Source organism: Phoenix dactylifera, chromosome 3 (assembly GCF_009389715.1).
Source record: "Phoenix dactylifera cultivar Barhee BC4 chromosome 3, palm_55x_up_171113_PBpolish2nd_filt_p, whole genome shotgun sequence".
Lineage (NCBI taxonomy): Eukaryota > Viridiplantae > Streptophyta > Magnoliopsida > Arecales > Arecaceae > Phoenix > Phoenix dactylifera.
This window is the reverse complement of record NC_052394.1, coordinates 13589260-13600770: the sequence shown is the minus strand read 5'-3', so window position 1 is coordinate 13600770 and position 11511 is coordinate 13589260. Positions and strand designations below refer to the sequence as shown.

General features: G+C 36.3%; 1 protein-coding gene across 1 annotated transcript; it reads left to right on the top strand.

Annotated features, from left to right (window-relative positions):
- The first annotated feature begins 92 nt into the window (after window positions 1-92).
- Window positions 93-10368, top strand: LOC103708001 (probable E3 ubiquitin-protein ligase LUL4). Its single transcript, XM_026804993.2, has 3 exons — window positions 93-788; window positions 9234-9735; window positions 9887-10368. The coding sequence occupies exons 1-3, from the start codon at window positions 334-336 to the stop codon at window positions 10022-10024; spliced, it is 1095 nt and encodes a 364-aa protein (XP_026660794.2). The 5' UTR covers window positions 93-333; the 3' UTR covers window positions 10025-10368.
- Window positions 10369-11511: the final 1143 nt, after the last annotated feature.

The following is an 11511-nucleotide window of genomic DNA, read 5'->3' as shown; positions in this document are numbered from 1 at the left end:
GGTCTATTTTGCCTCTTTGCAAACGAACAAACTCAGAAGCTGTGGGTGCTGAGAAGCAGTCCCACGCAACCCATCGGCTATAACGTCCCATTCTCTCCAGCAAGCAAAACATATATTAAACATGGTTCCCGTTGTTTCTTATCTCTTCCCGGGTCCCAATTTCGCAACATCACGATCAGAAAGTCTTCCCCACTTCGTCTTCATCTGTTCTTGCCTCTCAGAAAAATCAAATGCAAGTCTTCCTTGCATCCCTCTCCACTCCCCCCCGCACCAAGCACCGTAAAAAACCACAGCTGAGCAAAAGAATTGCAAAGAACACAGAGGGGAAGGAGCATGGGTCAGTCCACAAGCACAAGAAGAGGAAGACACCACCGCCATCGTTCTTTCAACCCCTCTTCCATCCGTCCTCCACCCAACTTGGGCCTCTTTAATCCTCCTCCACCAGCACCTCCTCCCCAACCCAGTTATCTTGTTTCTTTTCAATCCACTCCTCACCACGCTCATCATCCTTCCCCAAGACCCCCTCCTCATCCGTCTTCTTCTTCTCATTATGCTGCTGATCGAGGAAGTGAGTGGCCGTCTTCCTCTTCCTCTTCCTTCTCGTCTTCTTCTGTGAATGAGACGATGGTTGCTTCGAGGCAGCCGGCTTCGTATGTCGAGCATCAGAAGGCGACGACCGTCAAGAACTATGTGAATTTGCATAAGAACTCGATCCGGCTGGAGCCTGACAAGCTCAATCCTGATCACCATCTGGTTTCATTCACTTTTGACTCTTTAGTTGATGGGAGGTGATTGATTTTTATTGCCTTTTTTAAATTCACTTTTGTGCTTCAAATTCTAATATTGCAGCATGCAATTTTTGCACCTTATCCATTTATATGTTGCTTAGTTGGTTACTCATACAGAATATAGTTTTCCATTTGATTTCCATTCAAGTACCTGAAAAAGGAGTGATATTCCACTGAATTTATCATTGATTTTCAGATGGATGAAGAGCCATTTTGTTTGTTGCATTAGGTTTGCTAATCTTATCCAAAGATGCAATTATTTTTGTTCCAAAAGTGATTGGAGTTGAAGACTACTTATTTCAAAGGAAGAATTAATTATAGGACAATCAACAAGAATGTGCCTTGGCTTTCCCAACATCAAATTTGCCCTTAGAGCCTATTTGGATACAGAGATCCTTCAAATCACATGTGATAGTTGTATCCAATTTTTTAGTCAAATAATTTAGACACAAGCAGGATATTTATTTACTATTTACTTTATGTATCACATTAGTTAAAACAAAGAAGTGGTCCGGAAATTTCCTGATTGCATTCTGGAGTTAAACTGTATGCTAAAAACAGAAGTCTCGAACATTTTATTGTTTCAAAAGCATTTCGGCTGAAATAGAACATAACCATGCCATCAACTATATATAGGTGCCTCACAGCTAGACTCAATACATTATCTAGTTTTTGGATAATACATGTATTTCTCTGAGATGGATTTTAGATTTTTTTTTTTTGTGCAACTACACATTGGGGATTAGTGGAAGCCTACATTCTAGATTGATGAGATGCAGCATAAATTGTTAGTTATGCATGCCCTTTAGGTTGTTCAAAGCACCGAATACCTTTATGTGAGTGATGAACCAAGCCCTTCATATTTTCTGAGAATGTTTGCATTTATAACATGTGCAAAACTATCACTTGCCGGTTACGGGAAGTGCCAGAAAATTAGAGGGAGGATGGACTTTCTTTAGGCAAAGTAAGTTTACCTTTACGGCCAACTAAAAGTTTTTGGAATGAGCTGCCTGGTTCAGACAGTACCGAGCTGACCTAATGCGAAACTGGATCAGTTCGGCTATTATATTCGGTTCTGCCCGGAACCGCTATTGGATTGGCAGGAACTAGCCAGAACCGGCTAGTTCGGTATCGACTCGGTGCGAACCAGCTAGTTCGCATCGAGTCAACCCGGTTCGAACCAGATTGGGTATGATATTATTGCCACTGCCGCCTAGTGTTGAGAAGACTCGAGAGGCCTTCCCAATGCTATTTGAAAACGGCTCCGCCGCTTCTTCTTTCCAAAAGATTTATAAATAACATCAATTTAGACCATCAAAAGGAGGATCAAAGGCTAAATAAGGTATGCCTTTTCTCTCCTATCTCATTTCCTTTTTTTTGGGGCTTGAAAAAATAACTCAAAAATTGCAAAATGAAAGAAGATCATGCCAAAATTTTTAATTTGGACTTGATTTTTTCATATGTTGTAGATCTATGAACGATATACACACTGGCATAAAAAGTTTTAATATTTGTATTATATATAATTTTTAGAAATTAAAAATATATTTTTAGAGTAAAAAATAATTTTTTAAATAAATAAAAATTAATAAAAGGTAAAATCAAAAACAAATTTAGAGGCATGCAAGCTACTTTATATAAAAAATCTGGTATCCATTCATTCAAATTTTAATGCGATCATGCGTACAGTGGCTTAAGCCTAAATTTTTAAAAAAATATAAAATAAGCAGTCTTTGATGCATATCCGAGAGCCTAAAAAAATATATGTAGTACTTATTATTGAATTCTACAGTATCTGAGCTAAAATTAATTTTTTAAGATATTAATGTTTAAAAAATATTTTTAAATTTAAAAATAACTTAAAATATATAAATAATACCAAAAAATTATGAAAAATTACTAGTACATACTACATAATTCAGAAGTAATATTTGAGGTGGAAATCATATTTTTTAAATTTATGATATTTAAACATATTTTTAAATATAAAAATTATTAAAAATATATAAATAAATATAAGAATAAGAAAAATTAGGGTTATGCATTAGATAAGTTTGATGCATTTTTAAGGTAAAAAAAATTATCTTCATCGTAAATTAATTTTGCTATTTTTAAATAATTAATAAATTGACGTACTTGATAAATCTGAAGGAATAGAACCATTAAGAAAAAGACCTAGAGCGTGATCTTGGCTAAGATCATGGACAAATGTTCTCAAGCTGACACTATTGAAAGTGCAACTAGTGTAACACAGAGTTCAAGGAAGAAGAGGTAACCAAGTTGAAGCAACACTTAATTGGTGGTCGCCTCGACGTATTTATATATTGAAAATGCCCATAAGAGGTTCGATAACTAGTGAAGAAGCACTTCGTTGATTTTAGAGCAACGAAGAAAAGGGTTGCCAAGAAGAAGATGGATGTGGACTGTCGCGTGGCAGAGCCAGACTACTATGTAGGCGAGCCTGGATGATCAGTGGCCGCAGGATGAGGTAGCCATGCATAGGACTCGATTTGGGCCCTTGTACTATAAGTCGGGCTCTAGTTTTACGAGCAGTGGGTCAGATCCCGAGTTCAGGAGGACCACCTCAGTCAAGGAGGCCATTAGCAAAGGCGGTGGCCGGACTACGTCTATGCTGGAGGCTTTTGGTAGCAGAAAAAAATTATTCAGAGAGATTCTTCGAGTAGCAGCAATTCATGATTTAAATCCACATGCTTTCTCTAGTAGAGATTTAAAGTAGTAGAGGGTTGACTCAATGCTGAAGAAGGATAAGAAGAAAGATATGTGGTGAGCTATTGGATCCTGTTTCTACTTCAACCACATCCCAATGAATGTAGCAGACAATACATACGAGATGTCTGCCATTTTCGCCAAACAGGATGTCGGTTCCGGTGTAGATCCTTCAGGTCCGAAGGACATCTACGGTGAGCTTCTTAACAGTAATAAGGAGAGTTAAAGAAATGGATTGCTTCCTACAAGAGCAAGTTGCCCACATATGGACCGACTGTGATGTGTGATGGTTGGACCGATCCTACTAGGCAGAGCATTATCATCTATCTGGCATACTGTAATATGAGACTTTCTTCCACAAATTGGTTAATGCTTCTGATCAGGTGCACGATGCTTCATACGTCTTCAAACTAATGGAGGAGGTGATTGATAAGATAGGAGAGGAGAATGTCGTGCATGTAATTACTGATAATGAGTCACAATATAAGGCCATAGGGGAGATCTTGATGGAGTGGTAGCCACGTATTTTCTGAACCCCATGTGCTGCACATTGTATCGACCTCATGTTGATGGATATTGCGAAGATTCGTAGGGTGCAATAGAAAGTGGAGACAACCCAAACCATCACCATGTATATTTATAACTATGCATGGGTCCTTTTACTGATGAGGAGGTATACAAGGGGAGAAATCTTGAGACTAAAAGTCATATGGTTTACTACCAACTACGTTGCACTTAATAGCCTTTTTGAGAAGAAAGCAACCCCACGTCAAATGTTTGTCAGTCCCGAGTGGTAGAAAAATAGATATACAAGAGTCGGCACTGAAGATAGTAGTGTCAAGGACTTGGTGACGAGATAGATATTCTGGTAGCGGGCCACTGTGATAGTGAAGGCTATCAGACCATTGTATGAAGTTCTTTGGGCTATGGACAATGAGAGGTACTCCTATGGTCTTCCTATATCACATGATGGAGAGGGCAAAGACCCAGATCATCAAGGTAGATCCGACGCATGCCCAGGAGTACATCGACATTATTGAGAGGCGGTGGAGCTACCAAATAGATGGAAATTTATATCTAGTAGGTAAGTAAGAATATTAAAAATTAGATAGCTCTTGTACTTATTTAATTTTATTAAGACAATAACGAACTCTATAGCATACTATTTGAACCCTCGGTTTCAGTATATTGTATCTAGAATCGATATGGATGACGAACTTTCGGCCACTCTCCATAATATAATTTACAAGATGGAGCCAGATCTAGAAGTCATGGCCCTATGTCTAGAAGAGGTAAGTTAACTTAAGTGACATGTGTAAGTTAACTGGTATCTTCTATTATTAACATAGCACAACATAATTTTTTTTCATAAACTAAAATATTTAGAGAGGGTAGCGATAGTTTTGGAGTATCGGCAGTTGTCATCAGTAAGAAAAGTATGAATCTAGATATATTACATATTAGAAGGATATTTACCTGACATTAGATGGTTATTAATATGGTACTATTTTATATGTAATTTTTTTTAATATTTTTGCAGTTGAATGGTGGATTCATTTTGAGTTATCCTCAAAATATCTTAAACGGCTAGCTATCTGAATCCTCTCTCATATGATCTCCTCGAGTGGCTATGAGCACAATTGGTCCACCTTTGCCCTCATCCACAGCAAGCAGAGGAATCATTTAACACAGAAGTACCTCAAAGACTATGTATATGTTCATTACAATCTGAGGTTGAGGCTAAAGTGCATTCAGAAAAAAAGTGGAGCTCGAGTATACAAATCCGATTTATAGTACTTTCGTTGATGATGAGGATGATCCTATGATCGGATGACTTGTGGGTCAGCAGCAAGATCCGAAGCTTGAGGAATGAGGATCGCCTCCATGATCGACCAGTTTCATAGCCAGCGAGGCTATGGTTGATGCAGGTCAATGGGCTGAGCATAATATTCCATGCCTTCATCTAGCTGATTAGCCACAACTAGAGAGGAGCCAGCACCACATGACTCCTTGTCCGAAACATCCTCTCAAAGATATGATACAGAGATGCTTAGATAAGGCCACTATACTATCCGGTCGACTCGGTCTGGAGGACGATATACATCCTCCCAGTATAGCTAGGCAGAGAGGTGCATGAAGGGTAAGAAGGCAGCTTCCCAGCACACCAAAAAAGAAAAACAAAAGGCACTTCGAGCCCCAATGGAGAGTATGGAGGAGAAGTCGGTACACTCATATTTAGAGACCAGGAGCAATAGCGATAAGAATTTTGGTGGTCATGGATCTGTTGGCTAGAGAGAGAGTGGAGGAGAGGTAGCTGGTGTTTATGAGACAACTCCAAGGTGGTTTTTGATTCACTGATGAGTTGCAATTTATGCATACTACATAAGATAGGGACCACGATGCATAATTTGATAGAACCCGCGAGGATAGAATTATATATAGGAGACGGGCTCCTAAAGGTCATTTAGGAGGACACGATGCAGTTGTAGATGACCTCGCACGTGGAGTAGGATCCATAGACGTATTAGATTTCGAGCCATATACTGGATCCTATTATCCACAAGTACATGCAGTCTATGACCCATACGGATATGGATATGGATATGGATATAGTGCGTCTGAGGCATCTTTTGGTGGCTACTACTCTACAAGTCTGGATTATCTTACGGGTCGGACTTTGCTATCGGCATATTTGGATGGGTCTCTCTACAACATTATTATCAGCCAAAGGACACCTCCAAGAGCTAAAGCTTCAGCGAGAGATCTGAGAGTACTTATAACTCGACATAAATTTCTTATGGGATGAATGTACAAAACTATAATGCCGCTTGGTTATAGGGGTGGGTTGATGTGCCTTCTGACTATGCTGATAATCCGAATATCTATGAGAGGCATCACCACTCAACCTGATTTTAGATATCGGTATATATGTTGGACTTTAAAAGTATGTAATTGATTGTATTATTTTTTAGTTTTTACGTCACTACTTGATTTGAGGATATTTTATGTTGTTCATTTTATGATTTGTATCATTTTAAAATAATAACATGAATTACTTAGGTTAAACCGAAATCATAGAAACATCAAAAAATATCAAAAAAAAATTAAAAAAAATATCAAATTGGACTTAAATTTATAAAAAAAGTCGAAAAGAGCGATTACCAATTAATTTTTTTTGAGAACTCCAAAAAAAAGGTGTGTTAGTCCATAAACTGGCATGCCTAACTCGTTCAGTATGGTACAGACCGGTATGGATCCAGGTACAGATTCAACAGACCTTAATATAGATTGATATAGTCAACAATGAAGCCATCCATGATGCAATCAGAATCTTTTACTTATTTGCATAAAATTCACAATGTTAATTCATTAGGTTGGAGATTTATTGTAAATGTAAATTCTTAAAAAGTTTTGAAAAATCAAGTTCAAACTTGTATTAACCACACTAGGGAGTACACAGCTCCACATAATTTGAAATTAACATTACGTACACTAAAAACATATATATGTTAAAATTAACAATTGAAATATATTCCGGTTAATGGAAATCTTTAAAGTAGTGAATGGTACCAAAGACTAAGGTTCAAGATTAAAAAGCCTAGCATTAGTATTAAAACATAATATGGTACAATTTAAGAACTGACTCCTGCTGGACATCATCTTTGAGAGGTCCAAATATTTTAATCCAAGGTTCATATTGGTGTGTACCACCCTATACTAACCAGACCATATGAGGTTTGAATCGAGACTCAGTATGAGGGGTGTGCCATAGAAACCGTGATACTTATCAAAGTGGGATTGAACTTTGAACAATTAAGCAATATTCATAGAACTGGGATTAAAGATGGGGTCAAGGAATGTCAAATTAACCTAAACCATCTGGTTCTAGGTACACCGACCCAAACTAGTGCAGTACCAGATCGAAATGACTCTTTGGGTTGGTAAGGGGCCCGAACAAGCTCGAACTAAGTGGAACTGCTTGGTTCTGCTCGGATTAGAGCCTTTCGGGTTGGTTTGGCTCTTTATTGACCTTAATAATAGAGAAAAGTCATCTTATGAACTTCTACTCTCTCTTGTTGAAATCGGGACTGGGCTTTGTGAGGAAAATTCGGGAAAGAGGGTTCTTTTGTCGATTTTGAGCTTGAATCCAAGCCAAATCCGGTATAATCCCCTCTTTTCTTTTCATTCTTCTCCTTTTTTTTTTTCATTTTTATGTTTAAAATAGATCAAAAATTGGTAAAATCAGGGATATACATGCCAAATTTTGTAAAAATTTTGGGTTCTACATCAATCTGAATTAAAATTAATTTTTTAGGTATATTGTTACTTGGCGTTCATATATAAGACATGATCCATAGTTTGGGATTAAACACGGTACAAAATTATACTAGAAATAGAACTGGATAATAAGGAAACAAGATATAATTATTCGATATAGAAATCCGGCTAAAATTTGATTCTGTCTCCAATATAACATTTATCAAAAACTTTGGTGAAAACTTTGGAATCCCATGATAGAGATTCTGATTGTAAATGAGGAACACAAATTTCCCACACATCTGCTGGTTTCATTAAAGCAAGAAATCGGATAGCTGCAATTAGAGAGAGATACAGCGAGGTGCAATTATAAGCCTAGAAGCAAGACAATAACAAGATTTTGGGATGTAATGTCCACGCATGATTTCATGCTACAGAACAGTTATATAAGAACAACAAATGTTCAAGATAAAAACCATCTCAATGAAACAAAGAGGTCCTATAGCATGTCATTATCTGTCTGTTTCTACAATACGATGCATATATAGGTGCATCCAGATAATTCTTAGCATAACTAATGCCAATTTTATCTCAAGAAATATCGAACATTCCCTTTTCCAATTGAATCCTTTCATTTGAGATATCAAATAATACTATATAACAAGGTTATGGCAACAACTTTAAATCATTTATGGGAGACATGAAATAATTATAGATCGAATTGGAATAATGAACTGTAAGCTAACAAAATATTGACAGTTAAAAGGAAGATGATTTAAATAAGCTGGTGCTCACCATTTGAAAAATAGCAAATAATCTTAATACTAAGAAACAAGGTAGCCTGGATTTTCATTTATATGTGCACAAAAATTTGATACATGACAATAAAATAATCCTCCATAATTGTAATCTTGAAGGTAAAATTGAATGACAATTTTTTCCATTTGATAGTTTAGTTTGAGATGAGCATGAATATCATAATTTAAACATCCATAAACCATAAGATAATCTTCAAAAATAAATAATAAAAAAAAACAAAAATACTGTTTCAGTATTGAACTGGTACACACTTGCGTATAGATGTTGGTATGGTACGGTTCAGTACCATACCATACTAGTACCTAAATAGCATAGTATTCAGTACCAAAACTGCGGACATTGAACTGTTCCTTCTGCAGAAAAAAATGAAAAAATTGGAAAATTCTAATCCATTCCCATCTTAGAGCAAGTCATGGTCATGATATTATGTTATTATAGAAGTGAATAAGCTTTCTTTCTGAGAGGATTTTAACATTGTAGGTATGAAATGAAATGCAAAAGTAAGACATGAATGAGTATTTTATCTTTCCGTATTTAAATTAGTTATCTATTACTCTATTAAAACTTGCAAATAATGATGTATGAGGAACTCTAAAATGGTGGGTTTGCAACTTACTTTGCAACTCATGTTTTGTATGACAGTTTTACTATCCTTTACTTTGCAAAGGAAGGGCTAAATGGTAGTTTCTCCCTTTTTTATCCTGACTTGTGCATGGATGTATGCATACCTTTTCAAAAAGGAGGGAGTCAGAAATTTCACCAGCCTTCAGGAACCGGTATCGATCTGGGTTTCTTTGAGTTAGATGAACTTTCAAAGCCATTAGATGGATGTTTCTTCCCACTGGTTGTCTATGCTGAACCTTTCCCACTGCATCTTCCCAAAAATGAACTTGCATGTCGGTCTACAGCTGCTGCCCATGCTCAGATTACTGAAGCAGTCATAGAGAAGAATAATGATGGATCCTTCCAAGTAAAAGTTCTAAAACAAATATTGTGGGTCGACGGTAAACACTACGAACTGAAAGAAATTTTTGATGTTGGGATTTCAGCAGAAGCAGGATTTGATGGTGATGATTCTGAAAAGGAATGTGTTATTTGTATGTCTGAATCAAGGGATACTGCTGTTCTTCCTTGTCTGCACATGGTGAGAATTCAATCAACTACAAGATGTTATTATCTGTTTTATTTTTTTTACTTTTAAGTCATTAACGAGACTGGGGAATATTGTAGCACTTGTTTTCTCTCTCATGGATATGATAGAACCTCAAGTCTGATAACTTGGTTTCATATTCCAGTGTATGTGTGGTGAATGTGCAAAAGTGTTAAGGCTTCACTCAAATAAATGCCCTATATGTCGCCAACCTATGGAAACAATAATGGAGATACCAAAAAAAAGACAAGGAGGAAGAAATGCAGAATGTTCTGAAGCATAAATGGTTGCGTTAACCTATCGATTTTTTGAGCAGCTAACGTCGTAGCTCCTGCAGTTTCCATGTTCCTCTTAGCACGTCCTGGAACTGTACGTACATTGTCATATTGGCCTGGTGTCTCTAATCTCTACATGTTTACATTCGCATTTGTATGAGCACGTTATGTAAAAATGTCCATATTTTACTTTTTTATTCTATATTTATAGTTCCATTGTATTTCAGGATTTTGAGTTTCAGTTAGAAGAGTTTATATATGCAACTTATGAACAGAAATATTTTTGTATGAATCTGTATAGTATTTGCATGCGTTCAGATTTTCATGTGAATATATTTCAAATAATTTTAAATTTTTTCTTCTTCCCTTAACTTTAATTGTTTCATGTGACCCTGATCATTGCAAATAAAAACAAACCTCTGGAGTTTTGCTACGTGCATGTAAATATGTCTGCAAGTTATATTCTGGTTGGGAGGGATATGATGTCCGGACATGCACTACATTCTTGGCTTACCTAGCTTGATAAGGCATGAACATAACCTACTCTGATATCTGATATGCAGCCTCAACTTTTTTTGCTCTGTTATAATACATATCTTTTTCTATTTCAACTGTATAATGAATATGTAATCCTTCTAGATTGCTAATGCATGGCATCTACATTAGGGAGATTATATGGACTTAGTTTATAAGATTTCTGAAGAAAAGGTTATCAGGTTCCACTGGAGAAACAAGCCAAAAAAGACAAAAAAAAGAAATAAAAAAGATATTCAGTTATTAAAAGGAAAAACCCATACTCTATATTTATAAATCAAAACTCACAAACATCACAATTAATTATTTATCACTGAAAGATTAATATTCATAAAAAGGGAAAGAAATAAAAAAAAAACATCTTCCCCTTCTTTTTTGAGGTATACATGAAATACTTTGAGTCTATTCGGGAAGTATGTGCGATGCAAGTCAGAAATATACGACCTTATGGCTATTTGACTCTAAACCATCTTCCATCAAGTTTCAAGATTGAATGCCCCAAAGGTGTGTAAACATAGACAAACATCATCAGAACTAAAGAGGCACTCATAGATGTATAAGAGACTGAGTTGAAGCAAGCCTGTGGACCAATCCTGCATCCATCACTCCCACAAGTCCTCAAGTTATCTTTAGATCTCTAATGAAGAAAATATATGAGATGATACTTGGCTCACAAGGGTCGAATGAGGTTAAGTTTTGCAAATAAGCCAATAATAGATCATGTTGCACTCCAACAAACATCAATTTTAATTAAGACATTACCACAATCACTCCAAGTGGAATTTTGAGATCATCTTACATTGAAGATGTCTGAGATCGAGTTAACTTTCCAACACATTTTGAATCACCTCAATAGGATCTCAGATGAGAAAGTTATGGCTATTTTATTGAAAACTTATCGTGTTGATGCACTGCTGATGAAGTTTAACTTAATTTGAACCTTGTCGAGTCGATGACAATT

Coding starts and splice junctions, on each gene's coding strand:
- LOC103708001 (XM_026804993.2), top strand. CDS start 334: ATGGGTCAGTCCACAAGCACAAGAAGAGGAAGACACCACCGCCATCGT. Junction 789..9,233: donor GACTCTTTAGTTGATGGGAG/GTGATTGATTTT, acceptor TTTGTATGACAG/TTTTACTATCCTTTACTTTG. Junction 9,736..9,886: donor TTCTTCCTTGTCTGCACATG/GTGAGAATTCAA, acceptor TTCATATTCCAG/TGTATGTGTGGTGAATGTGC.